Consider the following 19,896-nt stretch of genomic DNA (forward strand, 5'->3'; position numbering starts at 1 on the left):
ATCCCAAAGCGAGATAAGTGTAAAGAAAGGTTGGAAAAATTCTTCACATTCTGTTCCCCCTTTGCTAATGATATTTCTGCCGTGAAGGAAATCCAGAACACAAACACAACAGACGTGCTGTGCGTCACATGTCTACATCATCGCCACTATGTCTTCCCCCAGTTAGCATGGACAAGACGTTGGGTTTAATATGAACACTTTTATTAAAGGGATCACAGGTAGAAAAGGTCGTCAGCAGTGCCTAGAGACATCCTCCCGCCCTCCACCACCGACGACCAATCACAACTTCATTTAGAAAGATGTGACATCTAAATCTGGCAAGAGACGTAAAACCAAGAAGAAAAACTAAAAACATTATTTGAAACAATATGCATATTATGGTACTATGTTCCTTTTTTTTTGGTGCACACTGCAAAATGAAGCACACCATTGAATTCTGCAACTGAATGCACAAGTCAAAAGGGATGCAAACTGCCGCGGGGCAATCACAGAAAGAGACACCATGTGTTTTTAACAGCAGTAAATTCACTCAACTGAAATTGTTTGCGTGCAGCTCAGACTACTATACAGTTAGAATATAAACACAGGAGGAAGTTTGAAAGTATATTTATCTGATAGAGCTGCAGTCAGACAAACGAGCTCGTCCACTCAAAACGTCATTTTACTGTTGGTGCTGCGGAAACACTTTCAACTCGCTTGTCGACATTCAGCCGGAGAAGTGACACCGTGCCGGACACAGTGGAAGCGTACGAGGAGATCCCACCCTTCTGGGTGGCGAACATCATAACCCAATGTCACAAAATGAAATGCTCGCCCGACCGCAAACGTTTAGGATAAAAGAGATTCAAATCTGAGTACACATAAAAGTTTCGAGTCTGTCAAACTGCCATTGATGCTTGTTTGACATGGCGAGGTACCTCGCACTTGGAAAACCAGCCATATCAAGAATGTTTTACTTTTTTACTCAGGATATTGTTATTATAATTAACTTCCTCCGACACCGTCTCCAATACATGCACGTTTAAGTCATCGAAAGCCTCAGTTCGAGCTTAGCACGCGGAAAGTATCCGCAAACTATTAGGTCAAACAATACATAGAGGCGATAGAGGCTATCTACAGAATACATCCGCTGATCATAACACAGCGTGTGGTTGGAAACGACGAGTGACAACTCGCGCTTGAGACACTCAGCGTTTGCGTGTCTGTACGGTCACGCGTGTGTTTTGCTTTGAGAGATGTGAAGAGCAGAGGCTTTAAGTTTCAAAGATGACAAAAAAACAACGGTCTTTATTGATCACGACGCATTCCAGAGACAAAAAAAATTTGGCTTGGCAAAGCGCTCTTTTTTTGGCAACCGTTTGCACAAATCCACCATCCAATCACGAAAGAGAAGGAACGGTGGATTCCGGAACCGTGCTTCTCCGTCAAAACCACTCACGGATCAAACTAATAGCCAATTGCAAACAAAAATAAAAAATAAAGATAGCAGGACAGCTCGTCTGACAAAGTCTGTTTAGGTCCATATCCTATATGCAACTGCTGTCCGATATTTCAAGTTTGTTTTTTGTTTTTTTTGTCTGTGAGACATATACAGTGTTGTTCTGACAATACAAAATACTATGCAGCCAGAGCAGCTGGCTGGAGGTGAGGAGGTGAGGAGGGGGCAGACGGGAGGAGGACACGAGGATGGATCAGAGCAGAGTGATGAACTGCAGATACAAGATCAAGAGGTGACGAGAACATGATTGGACATTCAAATGGATTCCAACTAGTGGTCAGCTGGTTAAAAGGGCTGATGCGTAGTGGGAAAGAAGTTATCCAGATGAAGCAGAAGTACAGAGGATGAAGAGGGGAAGGGGAAATGGGGGTAATGGGGCGACTCCCCCCTCCGTGTCCTATCGGTCCATCTCATCCAGCAGAGGCGTGGCGTCTCCGGCGATGGACATGGGCGTGCTCTCGATCATGGGGCTGGGCGACGGCCGCGGCGTCATCCTCGGGGTCTTCTTCCGCCCCTCCGCCTCTTTCTCCTTCAGCCACTGCTCCGCCATTTTGCCCCAGTCCACTGCGGAGGCGTTGCTTCCGCTTGCCCTGCGGGGGAAGGAAAAGAGAGAGAGAGGGAGGTGTTTCAGTTGTTAGTTTTGAAGGACGGAGTGATTGTGGGTGTAGCGCCATCTACAGGCAGAAAAAACTGTCGTTCAACGAGACCGGGTGATTTGTGGAGTTGCATGTGGTCAAATGGACATTGAGTATTCTGACTTGGAGGACATTTCTGCAGAAATTGTCAAATCTTATCTACATAAAACAATAACACCTGGGAGTCCAGAGGAGCAATCACACAGACATGATTAAAACAGGATGCTTCTTCAGGACACACAAGGTCACCACCCACAGATATTTACAACCCCCCTTTACTCACTTTGGCGGCTGCGGTGGCTGCGGCTGCGGCTGCTGCTGCTGTGGCGTCCGTCCTCTGGATGATGAGGTGGAGGATGACGGCGTGCCGGACGAGTGGCCGGGTTGGCTGCCGTGATGGCTGTGGTGGCTGTGATGTGGTGGCATGTGCGGGTGGGCGTGCGTGTGAGAGTGCGAGGATTGCGGGGTGGAGCTGGGGTACTGCGGCGTGCCCAGGGCTTGCTGGCTCGGCGTGGTGTAGGAGTAGCTGGGTGTCATCAGGGGCGTGGCGATGGGCTGCTGTGGTGTGGCGAACACCTGCAGTGGAGGAGGAGGAGGAGGAGGAAGAAGTATTGGTGATGAATGTGCCTCTAGAAATTCAGTATAAATTCAAAAGATCCAATGTATCTGGATCCTAAAATTCATTTAAAGCTTAACTGAATGTTCGTTGTGTGCTACTGGGAGCGGCCAATGTCTCAAAAACAACCTTTTCCCTTCCACAGCAGTTGTGTATGTTAAAAGCTGCACTCACGTGATAAGCAGAGGAGCTCCCCCCTCCTCCTCCTCCTGTGCTGCCTCCATAGCCGTACTGGCTGGAGCCCCACTGTGCGGGTGTGGTGTTGGGGTTCTGGCCCTGGCCAGTGACCGCAGCGATGGCACTGAACATCTGTGAGGTCATGTTGCGTGGGAGGGCGTTGACAGCTCGCGTCAAGTCTGGGGGGGGGGGGGAAGTAGTTAAAAAAAAGGATGATAATTTCGCACATAATGAAAATGAAGATGTGTGAGTGGATGAGAGAAAGAGAGGGGGGTGGGGGGGCGCACCTGCGATGTTGATATTGGCTGGGGTGGCGTTCAGGGAGGCAGGAGTTCTTGTTCGGCTGCTGTTGCTCGGAGTGATGCCTTTTCGAAAGGGGAGAAAATATTCGATTACATATGTTCCAACTGCTGTAATATTACCACCACAAACAATATGTGCAGTGCAGCCATACCCGGTACAGGCTCCTGGTAATGGTCCTTAAACCAACGGAACAGTCCGTTTACTGTGGGAAATATCTGTGAGCGGTAGCGGAAGCCATCTGGGGTGATGGTCACATACTCAACCCTGAGGAAAAAAAACAATGGCATGATGAGATTTTTTTTCTACAGGTCTGTAAAATAAATCTTCTTGACAATCGAGCCTGTAAGTGTCTAACAAAAAAATGTCTTGGTATAGGACCAGCTGCGTGGAAGAGAAAACAGAGGAGACAAAAACAATTTGTGCTCACCGTGGTTTTCCGCGAGGCTGGTAGCCCAGTATGAACTTTCCGGGCAGCTCTTTGCAGGACGAAATAAAATAAGGAATGAAAGTTGGCTTCTCCCTCTTTGTCCTGACCAGCAACTCCTCCATTTTCTTTCAAAGCGAGAACAAAAGGAAGATACGGGGTATGAGAGGTGCAGTTATGGAGTTATGTTTCCCACCGTAGGAATGATATTTAAAATAACTACAGAATATAAAGCACAGTAAATCAGTATATACCTCCTTGCTTCCCCCGTGGCACTCCTGGAAGTACTTATGTCCCAGCAGATCTCGGGCAAACGATGCCATTGGCTGAATGTACCGAGCGGTGATTTCATCCAGATCTTCAAATTCCTGCAGAGAACAAGAGACACTCCTTAAGAAAAAGCAGCAGCAGCAGTCAAACCGCTGATGTTTCACTACAGAGGTTCTGCAGAACAAAATGCATCAAACGAGGAGATAAGTGTTTACCTCACTGTTGATCCAGAGCGTGTGCCCTAAGCTGAATGCATTCTCTTTGCCCTCCTCTCTCACGTCCACGTGCTGGTAGATCCCGTCAGCCACCTAGGGAACATCAGAGTCAGACGGGAATACAAAATTTTTCTCAACTATCTTTTGTTACCCTGTTAATTTTACCCTCCATCACCCTACTGCAACACTCCCCGTCGGTTTCTTACTTTCCAGGTGACGGTGAGGTGGTTCTCTCCCTTGCTGCTCGGCCTGATGATCAAGTCTCCCTGATCCAGCGTCTCCATCATCTTCTCTGCCTGGTTGAAACTGATATTGTGGAAGTTGGGGTGGGCAATCACACGCTTTATATACGCTGGGGAGACAAGAGAGAATGTAATACATATTAAAGGGTAAACAAAGATAAAAAATGATTCACAATGTATTAGTTTTAGTATTTATTTCAATTCAAATGGCCTTCATTAACTTGCTATACGTACGTGTTCGCTGTTGTTTCTTTTTGAGGTCCTCGTCAAGCTTTTGGTCTTCAGTCTCTGTGTCAAAGTCGTAGTAGCTGTCCTTGGGGAGCTTCCACTCATTGGCCTTGTCCATCAAATCCGACGTGCGGCATGTGAGGTCAACGCTGAATTTCTCAATGTCGATTTTCATGATGCGGCAGTGGACTGTCATGCCCACCTGAGAGCAGGAGCGGGAAGGGGAACAAATCAAGTGTTACACCGGTGCTTCGATGACAGAAAACTGGAAACAGGGTGGACAGATATGAGGCACAATTTATCGCAGATCTTTCATAGATTTTTGCAGGTGGGAGTAACAAAAGGAAAAAATTAAAATAAAAGGAACAATGCCACACCTTGACCCTCTCCTCGGGGTGTTTGACCACTTTGTCACTTAGAAACTTGGTGGGAATAAAACCCTGGACACCATTATCTAATCTGCTCCGCACCCCAATGGCCTGACCTGGACACGAACCACTGTCAAAGTGATTCCACACCTAAAGCAGAGAAGCGAATCAAAAAAGATGTCAGAATCAGCTGCTTTCTAATATCTGGTGTTCTGTTTTCTAAAGTCTGGTGTGTGGTACCTCGCTGAGCTCAGGGAAGTTGTCCTGCTGGCAGAAGGGACACTGCCACAGACCTGTAGAATCGTTACGTATGGCCTGGTCATAGCTCTCGCCCTGAGGCCGCCGGTGAGCGATACCAGTCACAATACTCGTGATCAGCTTACCTGGAAGAAAAGGAGGAAAAAATGCATTCAGCACACCAGCCTGTAGAGCTAATAGACTAGGACAAGGACTTTCAGTGCAGCGTGTATTACCGATATAAAAGGTCTCTGGAGTCTCCTTGGTGAGCAGGTTGAAGACCTCCTCAGTGTTGGGGATTCTGTAGGGAACTCTCAGGTCTTTGTACCTGCAGCTCAGCTCTGCACGGATATCATAAAGAGTGATTCCCTTGTTGCCGTAACCCTGCGGGGACGGAGCACACAGGAAACCCTTTGTGAGTGGATGTGAACCAGGGCTTCGCAGGCTCCTGACATATACAGTGGTGTCTGGCTGACCTGTCTCTCCAGCTCTTCGGCGAAGGCATCCAGGTCCAGATCTTTGAGACGCTCTGGATTTTCCAAGATTTCCTCCAGAGCGCCGGCCGGGTTAGCGTCTTCTGCTGACTCGTCGTACTCGAGGGCGTCCACGGCCATCTTACGAGCCCACTCGTACGTCTCGGGGTGGACACGAGACCCATCCAGCACCTCGATGTAGGAGTCCGTACTGTGCGGAAAGGGTTGAGATACGAAAGAAACTTGAATTTACCCCACCAAAGGCTAAATGAACGATAGATCACACCGATTTGTCTGACATTGGGGGATCAAGCACCATGAGAAAGTAAATGGTCTGAGCAAGATACCAACCTGTCTCCAAGTGATGCAGTGTCGATCTTGATGAAACCAGCACAGTTGATGAAAACCTTGGGTCCCATGTGACACATCGTGACCAGCTGGGTTCTGTTTTCCAGACGGGTGTTGTTCTGCTTCAGGATCTGCACAAAGACAGGGTCCACATCAGTCACCAGGTCAGCTGACGCAGGCAGTATTCACTGAGATGTGACACACGAGACCTGAATGCTAGCACACATGCTAACCTTGAGGAGGTGGGAGCCCTTCCTTGGTCCCAGACCGCAGACGTACTGCACCAGGCTCTGAGTGTGAGGATGGGCGATCGCCCTGTTCACGTCCACTCCGACCTCGTTGACGCGGTTTATGTATTCACAGTAAAGAGCCGAGAGCAAATCCTCCTTCACCACTTGTTCCTAAGAAAAGAAGTGAGATTTAATCACTTTGATAGCAGTTATTAACAGGTAGTTTCTTGAGAAATTAAAACTTGTAGCAAATTATTAGCTTTCACTACGTCATGGGTCTGTGTCATGAAAAAAACACCTCTAGGCAAATAAACAACAACCCTGAAAAATTAAGACCATTACACAAAAAAAAAGTAAAGCCGTAAAAACTACACTTCGACAACATACAGAAATAAATGCAGATGCTCGTCATCTCTCACCTGCAGCGGGTGAAGTTTGAGGCAGAGGATATCTTCGTCGCTGCTGCAGACCTGAGCGTACTCCACCAGAGGATCCTGGATCTTTCTGGCTATCGACACAGCCTGTCGCAGCAAGGGGGGGTAATCCCTGAAATCAACCTGCAGAGAAAGAAGAGGAAGAGGGTCAGGGCAAAAAACAAAACAAATAACATTGGTAAAGAGAAAATTGTGCCACATCTGAAAAATACGATGATATGGTCACGTGTTTACCTCGGACTTCTTGCTGTTCATGTACAATGTGGCCAATTCATTGTCAACAAGCTCCACTCCCACCGCAGGCAGAGAGGACTCCTGCTCAAGCTCGCTGATGGTCCTCTTAATGTCCTCCATGATCATTTGGGCGTCTCTGCATACACATGGAATATTTAACATTAACACTCTTGCCTCTTTTTTTATAAATGTTCTTCCTAAAGTACACGTGAAGTTTCATAGCACATATTAAAGACTAAACAATTATTTACCGGTTTTCTCCGGCAACCGCGACCACATGAGGCTTCTTGCTGGACAGAAACTTCTTGAGAGTTTCAATGTCGTGCGCCTGAGGATGTGACATACACATGGACACAGACAAAAGAGTGAATTAAGTTTCCGTTGACACGTTTTCCTAAAATCGGAGGAGCATGGATTCTCTGCTTGTACCTTCTTCTCTCTATCATCCTCCCTGAAGGCATTCCTCCTCTTCATGAAGTAGGGCAGACGCAGGAAGTCAACCACCTCTCCTTCCCCATTGATCAGAGCACAGAAAACTGGCGTATCTCTGTCGGAGCAAAGTGTGTGTCAAAACTACACTGTTACATAACGGTATCAATTATGCAGCAAACATCGCCTGGGCTTTACACGTGCAGTGTATCTTTCTGTTGTTAATACAAACAATTCAAGTTGCAGTACTAATACATATGGGGGGGAAACGTGGGGTCCATACCTGCTGGGTGCATAGGCTACACCCAGTACCCGAATGCCTTTGCCCTGACTCTCATCCATCAGATCGTCGTCTTCCTCCACCTGCTGATCTGGCCTGTACGGAGACACCTTGAGCCAGTTGTACAACCGGCGACAGCAGGACTGCAAAAAAGAGAGAGGGCCACCAACAGAGTTCATGCTGAGTTTTAAGAAAAAAAACTAATATGAAAAAGTAGTAGTGCAATAGAGGGAGACATGTAAATCATTACCCTGACAATGCTCTCTTTGGCCTCAGCGATCAGTTTGCTCTTGAGCTCCTTGGCCATCTGGGGGTAGAGGAACTGGGTGAGCGCTCTCTCTATGGCTAAGGTTCGCTGCCTGTTCCACTCCTGCACCTGGTGACTGAACTCGTCCCTGTAGTAGAACTGTTTGATCTCATCAAAGTACGTTTGGTCCCCAGCATACCTGAGGAGAAAAGACAAAGAGAGAAGCAAGAAACATAAATGAATACTATTCGTCATACTTTTAAAAGCCCCCCACTCTACTGGCAGGGATGTGGATAAAAACTCAAGCAGCATTTTAAAATTTCAAGACATTAAACTCAGGGGACATAACCTACTTATCATCCCTCTTTTCTGCCGGCATCCAAGTTACATTTCTACAGATTCTAAAAACAGTTTTTGTCATATCAGTTTCCTGAGCTTGGTGTTGACTTGTCATTCTGCTCAATAGTTTGTCTGCCTCTGATCTGATGCAGACTTGCCATATCTTCCTCTATTTCAGTTTTTGTTTGTATAGTCACCGTACTTACCCTTTGACCCCGATAAGGTCTATACAGATGTCAATGGAGAGCAGCCCCTCTTCTTCTGCCAGGCACATCTTCAAGAACTGATCCCCATTCAGCTCTTTAACCGCCTTGTTCTTAAGATACTTGAAGGAGTAGGCAAAATGAGCCTCGTCTATCTCCTGCAGAAAGTAGACAAATGGCAAAGTCGGGTTAGAACGACACATTCTGCAAGTTCAGAAAACTTTCTGCTGAATTTTTTTTTCTCCAAATGTTAAATGTACTCGTACCTTTTTGCCCTTCTTTGTCGGTTTGATGTTGATCTTAGCCCTCTCCTGAAAGGTCTGCCTCAGAACATGTCTGACCAGAGGTTCCCGAGCGATCTGCATGGCCACCATGTACCTGGTTCCTTCCAGCACCGTCTCCGGGGTGGTGAACTGACTGCAAACATAATCTTTGGCCAGTTCCACGGGCTCGGCGGGGAACTGCTCTGTCTCGTGACGCTGGTAACTGTCTCTCAGATTTTCTCCAAACTGCTCTGGAGTTAACCCAAACTTTTTGGCCAAGCCATCTGAACAAAAAAAGATGTTGAAGTGCAGGCATTAGACAGGGCGGGCTCTACCACACATATTCTCAGTCCAAGGGATGAAACTATTGTGGCTGATGATTAAAAATCTCTGAGATTGTGTGCAAAGTAAAAAAATGAGACTAACCGAGTCCTACGCTCTGACAGATGCTGTACATATCCCTCCGAGACGCCAGCTTGAGGTCAGGTCCTTTCTGTTGTTGTTCTTCTTCTTCCTCTACCTCCAATTCCTCTTCTTCACCTATGAAGACAGGCCATCAATAAAGGTGTTTCAATTACATCTGAAGACTTCTGGAGGATCTGTCCATCATCATCATCATCATCTAATGAAGCAGTCAATTCAGACACATCCATCTCACCATCCTCTGTCACTTCCTTGATCTTCTTGAGCCTCTTCTTGCTGGTCTTGGCAGCATTCTGCATCTTGGGGATGTCTCGGCCGTAGTAGAGCAGAAAGTGGTTATACACATCCCCCAGCTCTTCAAGAGTCTGCACATCTTTCAGCCTAGAGAAGAGAACATATTTGAATGAGTGAACATTGTTAATCGTCATCCACCATGTGAACTTTACTGCTCTCAAGTCTCATCATGGCAGACCTCTCCATATCGGAAGTGTCCAGAGGACGGATGCCGTCAGCCAAAGGTTTGTCGGGATCAGCAGAGATCTGCTCAAATTGGTAGGACTGCATCTTCTGAAACAGACGGGTCAGATTCTGCTTCCGGGTCTTCAGTTGAGTCCACTGTGGGGTGGAGGATGAAAATGTGCAAGTCAGGGAACCAGAAAGTGCATGTACTCAGATGATTCAGTCGTTCACCCTTACCGGTAACATTTGTTTGTCTGTTATCTATTTATCTTGAGAAAAAAATACAAACTCTACCTTTTCATCCCACTGCCAGACCTTCCAAAGGTCGTTGATGTTTAACTCTGGCTCCACATATTCTTTCCTGTAAAAAGCTATGAATGGAACCTGAACAATAGAATGGACACATTGTTAATGGCTTGAAGATTGACATTGGACAAAACAGATGAAGGAAGGTGTACTATACCTCAAACTGTTGATTCCTCATGAAGTTCAGGGCCTCTTTGATCTTTGCAATAGTGCTCGGCCCTTTCCTGCTGAAGTTTGTGGTTGTCCCCCTATCGAGATAATCTGTGCTCTCCTATTCAAGATCACAAAAGAAAGTTGTAAAATGATTAACGGGATGGATCTACATGATATTTTTTTGGCATGTTTTTGTGTTGTGGCAAAGGTCGTACCTGCATCGATATAGTAAGAGTGGAGAAGCCATGTCTGAAGATCCATTCGGCTTCCTCCTCAAGCTCATCGTCCTCAGCAGGTTTAACTGGGATGGATCGTAGCTACAAGGTGAACGACAGAGTCAACAAGACAGGCAACAGGGCAGAAGAACTGAATACACAAATCCAAAAGTTCAAAATGTAACAATAGTGAATAAACATGACAAGCATTAATAACACAGATTAACAAACACACACACACCTGGAACCTCTCGGGCATGTCTGTAGTGCGGATCTCATTGTCCTGGTCGGTCATGTGACTACTTTCCAGTTCACTGGGCTCGTAAATCTCAAAGATGCTCTTCCGCCCCTGCCTCCTTTTAGTCTGTTTCTTAGGCCGGTCCCAGCCCTCCTCATCCTGGTCCTCTTCCTCCTCCTCACCCTGGTCATAGGCGTCTGCGTCAAAGTCGGCAAAGTCGAAGTCACCACCGAAAATCTCCTGGGCCTCCTGGAGGGCTCTGAAGAGAAATGGTGGTGATTATGCATTTGTCTTCAATCCTATCCTGAAGCAATTTCCTGTTTACGGTTTATTATCTTATTGTTTTCTGACATTTCCATATTAGTAGATCATTTAATGTATATATAACAAAAATAAGAGAAAAGAAGAAAAATGGTGGTAAAGAAACAAGCTTCTTGTCCCACATACACAAGTATATTTACTGTATAAACTACAACACTTACGCATCTGTGTATCCTGAGAACTTCTTGCCTCTCTTTTTAGTGATGGGCTGGCCATCGTCATCCACAATAAAATCATCTATATCTGTGAAACAAGAGAAAAAATTTCAAAACAAATCCATTTTATACTAAAACATATAAATCACTGAGTAAGACCTAGTTGCAATGACTTCTCTTTTTTAAATTTTTTTTAATCATTTTTATAAAATCTAAAAAACATTCTGGCCTACCTGACTCCTCGTCCTCTCCTTCTTCGTCATCGTCTACATGTTGGAGAGGCTCGTCCACAGCCTCTCCTTCCTCCAGCTCCCCCTCTGCATCCCCATGAAAGATCTCATCTGCGATCATGTCCTTCTCATCATCGTCATCTTCATCATCGTCCAGGGTTTTTACACGGTCATATTTTTTCTTCTGTGACGCGAGACAGTTGCAGCATTAGAGCACAGCTAGCTTAAACATTTTCCAGTGAACAAAATTGACAGGAAAATTACGGAAGTCAGGTGTAATGTGAGAGGCTAAAGGTCAAGTTGTAACTGCACGGTTGAAATTGTAATTACACATAGAAAATAGCAATGAAAAATTATTCTCACCCTTCTCTTCACTTTAACACCTAAGTTTTCCTCAATAAGGTCGAGATCATCATCATCCAGGTAGTCGTCATAATCTGCAAAAAGGAGATTCTCAGTCAGAGGAAATAGCTCAAAAACATGTTGCATTTCTACCAGGTTTTTGGACCTATATACCAAAGTCAATATTTCTAGGCTGTACAACTGCTAAGGGGGAAATAACACAGTTACTTCCTTTGATAATAACAAAAGATAAATTATAGAGGATTATATACCACGCCGGCAGAGCACTAACATCAAGTACCATCATCTCAGGTTAATACAACCAATACATGACAGCATCTGGCTCCACAATATAATGGGGCAGAAAGCAGAGGAAAAAAAAAGGCAACAGCTGCTGTTTTTCCTGCCCAACAGATGCCACATATATTTTTAGGATCTATGGGTCCATTCGAAGTATTTTGTCTCTGATAACAAGCAAATGCAGTATAAGAGAATGGCGATATGCCATGAACTGGCACCTCAATAACTAATTGTTTTATAGTGGGAAATCCCTGCTAAATCAGATACCTGGAAAACACTTATAATTGGGCCAGTTTACTATTTCTTTCAGACCAGGGTACAAAATCCAGACCAGAACCAATGACCATAACCACTTGAATTGTTTGTCTAAGATAACCATTATTTCACAGCACTATGCCACTACCGTACTGGGGATCTCTCATTCCCCAGTACGGGCCACTTTGCGTCAGGCCGAACAACGCCCCTTAACTGTGGTATAATGAGCATATACCACGGCCTGTTGTGAGCTATTGCTTAAATATACTATGCAGGACATGTTACATCCTCCACTGGTTCTTTAAAAACACCCGATGGACTTACTTCGCTTTTTACGCCGATGCCTCACTTCCTCCTCTGAGTCGCTCCCTGCTCCACTCCCACTTTTCGGGGCTTCTTCCTCCTCCACCTCCTCTCCATCATCAATGAGTCCGCGTAAATTTCCTTGCTCATCCTGGTCCTCTGTGTTCTCTTCTTCCTCTTCATCTGTTGAGAAATGACAGATAAGAGGTCCAACCATCACACGACCCACATATCTAAAACACACACAACCAAAATGAAAAGCTTCGCATCTTACCATCTTCCTCCAAAAACCTCTGGGTTTTTTTAGGCTTCAGGTCTTTCTCTTCAAACTCCTCCTCTGACTCCTCGGCCTCGCTCTCGATGAAGTCTGACATGACTGCTGGTCCTGAAAAAAAGGTCAAAATACTGTAAGAAAAATTACATTATTATCTATTTTCTTCAAAAGCTTGTTCAAGGTGTTCATTAACGTTATACGATTACATTTGAAATATCCCAATCCAAAATACATTTGTATTATTCGTCGTTTAATTTATGTCTGATTAAAATTGACTAACATATTCGGTCTCTCCAAACTTTAAGATCTCGTGAAAAAAATCAACCATTCCCGTCCGTCTACAGACAATTTTTACATCTACAATATTTTCTTGCTACGACATAAGGTATATTCTTGACTGATATTATTAAGATAAATATGTGCACAAAGCACAGATGGTTAAAAAAAGGCCATACCTCTATGCAGGTGTCTGAGTATACCAAATGCAGCCATATGTTGCACGGTTTCAATGTTTATTACAATACTGAATTGAAATCCTGTCACACAATCCCTGCTGATGCACGGATCAAAAGTTCAAAGGCACCGTGACGTCATCGCATATAACAGGTAGATAATCCTCGCAGAATCGCATCTTTTGCATTATGGCAGACACACACACACACACACTGTGATGGACATTGCTTAACTGCATCCAGATAAACAAGAATAAAGTCGAGACCTGGAGTCTGCAGCCCTCCTTTGTCTGCACTGTCACCTGAGCTCAGATTCAGTGTCCTGATTCGACACCCTGCAGCGATCGTTGCCTACTCACCTGTCAATCCCCAATAAACCAATAATGATTCATACTGATTGTTACATTCTGCATAGTTGTGGTTTTCACCTTAACACACAGTTTAAATATCAGTACATAACACACTTCATAACGATGTCGCAATGCGCGCGCGCACAAACAAACACACGACGGGGACCAACCAGACATGACCTTCTTTCACTGCAACGGTACGACATCTTAAATCAATTGATAGGATGTCGTTCAATAACATTGTGGTTATATTAGCTACCTCTGCCCAATGACGCTAGCTGTGAGCTAGCAGCACCACCAAGGTTGGCGGTGCAGGGGAGCTAGCGAGCCACCTTTTGCTAGGTAGCTGGTGCTTGATTGTCACGTTTTCCCCTTTTGAGCTACATGGTGCATCAAAGCGACGTAACTGCCAGTAAAATAACGACGGGACCAACTGTACCACTGACGAAACAAACCAAGGCCTCTTCGCCAAATCCGCAGGCGTTAGATGAAGCTTTAGCACACCAGTGCATTAGCCTAGCATTAGCTGTAACGACAACAACAGCTAACCGCATTATCGTTAGCTGGTTATCTGCTCCTGACTAAGCACAGCTACCGAAACATCACAGCCGACCACGGTGAAATTTAACTTACACGTCCCACAGCGGTGGTATGTCCCGTAAATATTTACACTGATAAGGGGATTGTTTTGTGTTTCGGGGAGCTTGCGCTTGTATAAAAAAAAAAATGGCCGCGAGCAAGCGGCGTGATGACAATTCCGGGATGCGGAGAGGAAACGTTCCAACCCTTTGAGCAGCGAGGTGGCGCCCCCTGTTGGTTTCACACCGGCTCCTACACAAAACGAAGCGACCAAAATGAAGACGGCCTCGTTGATATTTAACGGAGATATTGTCATTATGGTCATCAATATATAAACATTTAGCCGCTACGCCAGAAAAAACATAAAAATAAGTTTAACTGCAAACCCTGGTGCGATTCACACAGTGACCCTCCGCGTCGCCAGGGGGCGCTGTCTCACCGGCTTCATATGAGCATAGTGTACCTCTTTAATGACGTAGCACAAATAATACAAATCTGAGTGAAGTGTCGGCGGCTTGGTTCTTTTTTTTTGTAGGAATGGGTGAATTACACTGTGGTTTTCTACCGCGCCATCTACCATCGCTCTTACTCTTTGTGTCCGCTGTATTCGGGCCGTCACTCGGCACGGAGCTGAGCTTTGTGACATGCGGATCGGTCGTCAAACTGTTAAACCTGAAGCACAATGTGAGACTACACTCACACGACGTGCGCTACGGCTCCGGTGAGTTCTCTCTACCGCTCATCAATAACAATAATCTCTTGTCGATTGTTTGCAATAATGATGATTCTTATTATTAAGCATTAACAAACACCAACAGTGTGTGTGTGTGTGTGTGTGTGTGTGTATGTAAGTAAGTATATATGAGTGTGTGAGTTTGTGTGAGTGTATGTATATGTGTGTGAGTGTATGTATATGTGTGTGAGTGTATGTATATGTGTGTGAGTGTGTATATGTGTGTGAGTGTATGTATATGTGTGTGTGTGTGAGAGTGTATGCGAGTGTATATGTGTGTGTGTGTGTATATGAGTGAGTGAGTGAGTGTGAGAGAGTGTGTGTGTGTTAGTGTGTGTGTGAGTGTGTGAGAGTGTATGCGAGTGTACATGTGTGTGTGTGTGTATATGAATGAGTGAGTGAGTGTGAGAGAGAGTGTGTGTGTTAGTGTGTGTGTGAGTGTGTGTGAGTGTGTGTGAGAGTGTATGCGAGTGTATATGTGTGTGTGTGTGTGTATATGAGTGAGTGAGTGAGTGTGAGAGAGAGTGTGTGTGTGTTAGTGTGTGTGTGAGTGTGTGTGAGAGTGTATGCGAGTGTATATATGTGTGTGTGTGTGTGTGTGTGTATATGAGTGAGTGAGTGAGTGTGTGAGAGAGTGTGTGTGTGTGTGTGTGTGTGTGTGTGTGAGAGAGTACATAATTAAAAAGAAGAAGTTATGAAGAGTGGATGGAAAATATAGAAAAAGAAAAAAAATGACTTGGCAGGATTGGGCGATTGTAGGTGAGGTTTACCATTCACCGCAGTTTGCACTAACCGTCCACTCTTTAAATCACACACAACTGAGAGACTTATTAACCACTGTGGTCATTGATGGAAATGTTGGAAAGATGCAGAGATCTATGTGGCGTCATATCTCCAACTAACGCCAAACACCATCAAGTCAAATCCGTCCAAGTCAACCAGCAAACAATCTACTGTGAAACCTTTATGTAAGTCGTAAACTTGGATGATGTGCTTACACGTCCAAGTCTCCCATGATGCATTCGCCCCAATTCAAGGCACCAGAGAAACCTTAAGGAACAAGAACGCATGTAGGTGTTAAGCAGCAGCAAGAGCAACCGATTATTTTTTCCAAATCTACAAAGGTTTTTCTTTGTGATGCTCAGGGGCTCTGTTGTCATAAATATTAGATACCACACAGAGTTGTAATGGAGAGATTCAGATTTGATCAAAGAAGCCACCAGAATGAGTCACCAAAATTCTTTCGTCAATTAAATAACTATTCTAGGCACACGTACAAAGTCAGGGTCTGTTCTCTTATGAATAGTTCCTCGTGTCCACTGTTTGTATTTATCTGTGTGAGACAGGTAGCGGGCAGCAGTCCGTAACAGGGGTCACTGCGGTGGAAGACAGTAACAGCTACTGGAGTGTTCGTGGGACCAGTGACGCCTTCTGCTTCCGGGGTACCCCGGTGAAGTGCGGGCAGACGATCCGCCTCACCCACGTCAACACAGGCCGAAACCTGCACAGCCACTACTTCACCTCGCCATTGTCCTCTAACCAGGTGGGTGGTGTGACACTCCTCACAGTGGAGAGAGGAAAGCATCATCCACATATCACCCGGCAGAGGTTGGGAAAGAAAGTTGATATCTAGTGGTGTTTGTTGACATTTCTAACCCAAATTTTAAAAAAGCTGATTATGAGAATGTTTGGGAAATGTCCGATGAATCACTAGTACCCTGCCGAGCTGAAGTCACAGAGAGATTGGTTGCAGTGATATTACTAAAATGGAGTCAGGGATGTACCAATAGGTTGCCTTAGATATTTGGTGAAACCCAGACCAACATTTTGATGTGAAATTGAGTTGACAGCAGCTTCTACACCTCAGAATCTGGGCCAAACTCTCTGGGAGATCAGCCTCAGGTCAGCAAAAACCTTTCCAGACTTGAGGAAGCGTGAAACCACCAGAGTGTGATAGGGTTGGAAGATGTGTACCGTGACGTGATGAAAGATCTTGTCAACTGTCAGGCTTTTGGTTTGCTGTTTATACAGAAGTCCTTTCACATCTCTGGTGTATCAGATGCTTGTGGACAATGTAAATCAACAGGTCTGCTTCATGGCACTTTACTGATTACAGGTTTTTAATTAAATTTGATTTTTAATTCTGGAATATTTAACATACATATCCCTGTACAACAGTGTAATATGCACTTTAGTCTGTATGACCTCTTTCATCTACTCAAGAAGCCTGATTCTTAAATATCAGTGTCACTGGTGACTAAAAGGTGCCCATCACTGTACAATCACACAGTGACGAGTGTGAGTGTTTGACAAAACCAAGAATGTCCTAATGTATAATGTTTAATGTGTTGGGACGTCTGGCTTGGTCTAAAATCCGGTCTCTGAAAGTTGTTACCATTGGAGTACAGTTTAAGTCAGCTAATGGCTCTCTGTGGAAAAAAACTGTAAAGGACTGAAGCAACGTAGAAGATTAAAAAACTGGAATGGCACTCAGGAGATCGCATACCGCAACACCAAGGCCCAACGGTCCCCTTAATTTCAATCAAGGTCCATTCATTATTCCCTGGGATAACTGTCAAAATGTCACAGTAAAAAACCAAAAAAAACAAGAATGTGATAAACAAAAACCTTCTTGGCGGAGGTAGAAAGCAAAGGTATTGTTTATGTCTATGACCATAAAACATAACTCGCAAGGTACCTCTGCTTCACCTCCCTTCCTTGTCTTCTAATCTCTTTCTCATTCGTCCACAGGAGGTGAGTGCTTTTGGCGAGGAAGGGGAAGGGGACCACCTGGACGAGTGGACAGTCCAGTGTGGGGGATCCGTGTGGAAACGCGAGGAGGCGGTCCGCTTCCGCCACAAGGCCACCGACGCACTGCTGTCGGTGACGGGGGAGCAGTACGGACGGCCGATCCACGGTCAGAGGGAGGTTCACGCCATGTCCGGCCCCAGCCAGCACAGCCTGTGGAAGGCCATGGAGGGCGTCTTCATGAAGCCCAGCGAGAACCCGGCAGGCAGCCAAGACCACAGTCACCCACACACCGAGTTCTGATCTTTACTTCTCTTCTTCTGTCTCTTCTCATCTTCCTCCCTGTCTACTAGGGCTGAACAATATGCAAAGAAAGAAAATCGAATTGCAACTGTCTTCACAGATATTTTTGCAATATTAGTCATGATTTTAATGGGAATGTTTGAATTCAATTTTCTCAGAAAATACCAAAACCAGCCTGATCTCTTACATCTGTAGAATATGGTTTGTAGCCTGAGGCGTCTCAACAACTGACTTATTTATGTGAACATACACTCTTGCAATTTGGATTTTGCACTTGGCCATATTGCGATTTCAAAATATTTCAATGTATTGTTCAGCCCCAGTGTCTGTCTTCCTACCTCCTGTCTCCAATTACATCTGTACCAGCAGCCTCCAAAAGCATCTCCGTCCCCTGTTCTCGCTTCATTCTTCTCTCTTATTAACCTTTGACTGACCTTTGAAGAGACTGTGCCAAAGTCTGTCATGGATCGGGGCACAATAACTTCATTTCACCAGCCTCTCTCTGACTTTCACTGGTGTTTCTTGAAATAAATGTCCACATACAAAACGTTCAGTGGAGATGAATTTGGAAACACTTTTGACTCTCTGGAGATCAAGTTGCGAAACGACACGATTTCGAATAACTCTATAATTTGCCTTAACTGGTGCGCAAAGACGTAAAGGTATTAAAATGCAGTTTCACTGTATAAAGGCTTCTCAACTGTTATTTATTGTGAAATAACGTCCATCTGCAGTCACGCTACAATACAGGAGGCAGTGCAACTTTCGCAGATCAGTACATCAAGTGACTGTTGTGTTTTGTTGGACAAAAAAAAAATTGTTGCGCTTGTGCCTTCCTTTTGTTTTTAAGAAAGAGTTTTAGGTGTTACATTGTGGAGCCTTTGAAACTTTTGGAAACATGATAATTTTCTTGTGTTTTAATGGTGTTTTTAAGCCATATTCTTCTCAAACAAGCAGTGTTACTATGGTAAATCACTTTTTTCCCCCTTTAAGTCAGATTCAGTGTAGCATATGAATAATGTCGCACTAAATGACACGAGAGAATAAGCAGTTTTGTCTGTAGTGTTCTGAACAGGATGCTGTTGATTGTCTGTTTGCGCTGGGAGAAAGTGTTCTTTGTTTCAGAGGTTCATACGAACAAAAAACTTGCAATGAATACCTCATATTAAAATAATTTTTTTAATGCATACCAGTATCAGTGTTTATTTTTGGATTTCCAGGTGGTTTCTTTTCAGCTCGATCACTTGAGATGAATCACTGATGCGAACAGTGACTCCCCTGGCTCTGCATTCGCAATTTGGCCTCGTGAATTATCACATACAAGCTTGATAACAGCCCACTAGAGGACAGATCGTATGTTGTGTTTGTTTACTCGATCATTCGTTCAGCAGCTGAACAAGTTGGAAATGCCTAATAATGTCAGAGTCCTTAATTTTTAAAGGCGCAGATGAGAACAGACTAATGGATTTATAAGTCGAGTCGAGGTAATAACTTGTGCCTGCAGCATTACATTTAGCCCATTGCCTTGTTTGTCTACTTAATGGCGTGTTTCGGTTCATTATGTGACAGTTAATGGGGTTCGGGTGCCTCGGCTGTGAGGTCACTCTCCCTGGTGTTTGACCAATGCTCCCGATCATAATTTGGAGTGAGCGCTGATGCCAGCACTGTTCCGCAACCAGTTGACAAACGTCTTCAATTCACCTGCAGTCGCATCACATACTGTTATACTGCTGATAACCATCTGAGATCTGACTGCTGCTTCTGCGGCTGTTCTCCTCCTCATCCACAGCTCCCTATGTGTGCGCTATGGTACCGACTTCGGGGGAAACTGCAGTGAAAACCACGCTGCGTTGTAATTTCTATTTTTAGGGTTGGTATTTGAAATGACACTGCGACGATGATAGCGAGCGACAAGTAAAGCAACAAGCCAAAGAGTTTGACTTTATATCAGCAGCCAGGGAAAAAAGAATTCCTGCTCACCAGCCTACTGTGAGCCAAAAGTGATAGGTGATTTAGACGCCTTATTTGAGAACGCTTCACCATTTATGTTGCAGGATGTTGTGC

The 19,896-nt window shown here is 44.8% G+C and overlaps 2 protein-coding genes across 3 annotated transcripts; one reads left to right on the forward strand and one right to left on the reverse strand.

Moving 5' to 3' along the window:
- Positions 1-184: 184 nt before the first annotated feature.
- Positions 185-14,238, reverse strand: supt6h (SPT6 homolog, histone chaperone and transcription elongation factor). Of its 2 annotated transcripts, none has more exons than XM_035624829.2 (37): positions 14,103-14,238; positions 12,668-12,778; positions 12,415-12,576; positions 11,557-11,630; positions 11,197-11,377; positions 10,970-11,051; positions 10,491-10,746; positions 10,250-10,351; positions 10,039-10,152; positions 9,870-9,959; positions 9,589-9,731; positions 9,352-9,497; positions 9,120-9,233; positions 8,697-8,977; positions 8,434-8,588; positions 7,892-8,087; positions 7,645-7,784; positions 7,362-7,479; positions 7,184-7,260; positions 6,933-7,068; positions 6,684-6,821; positions 6,268-6,435; positions 6,038-6,165; positions 5,690-5,897; positions 5,450-5,597; positions 5,217-5,359; positions 4,986-5,126; positions 4,615-4,810; positions 4,345-4,490; positions 4,139-4,231; positions 3,908-4,021; positions 3,657-3,781; positions 3,381-3,493; positions 3,214-3,291; positions 2,924-3,105; positions 2,417-2,709; positions 185-2,088 (listed from the first exon to the last, which is right to left on the reverse strand). In XM_035624829.2, the coding sequence occupies exons 2-37, from the start codon at positions 12,765-12,767 to the stop codon at positions 1,896-1,898; spliced, it is 5,274 nt and encodes a 1,757-aa protein (XP_035480722.2). In that variant the 5' UTR covers positions 12,768-12,778; positions 14,103-14,238; the 3' UTR covers positions 185-1,895. The 2 variants fall into 2 exon arrangements, with proteins under 2 accessions (XP_035480722.2, XP_035480721.2); XM_035624828.2 differs by lacking the exon at positions 14,103-14,238 and adding an exon at positions 13,123-13,141.
- A 165-nt stretch (positions 14,239-14,403) lies between these two features.
- Positions 14,404-19,019, forward strand: sdf2 (stromal cell-derived factor 2). The gene is made up of 3 exons (XM_035624857.2): positions 14,404-14,769; positions 16,128-16,324; positions 17,533-19,019. Exons 1-3 carry the CDS (start codon positions 14,586-14,588, stop codon positions 17,830-17,832), a joined length of 681 nt encoding a protein of 226 aa, XP_035480750.1. The 5' UTR covers positions 14,404-14,585; the 3' UTR covers positions 17,833-19,019.
- Positions 19,020-19,896: the final 877 nt, after the last annotated feature.

This window comes from Scophthalmus maximus, chromosome 2 (assembly GCF_022379125.1).
Source record: "Scophthalmus maximus strain ysfricsl-2021 chromosome 2, ASM2237912v1, whole genome shotgun sequence".
NCBI classification, from domain to species: domain Eukaryota; kingdom Metazoa; phylum Chordata; class Actinopteri; order Pleuronectiformes; family Scophthalmidae; genus Scophthalmus; species Scophthalmus maximus.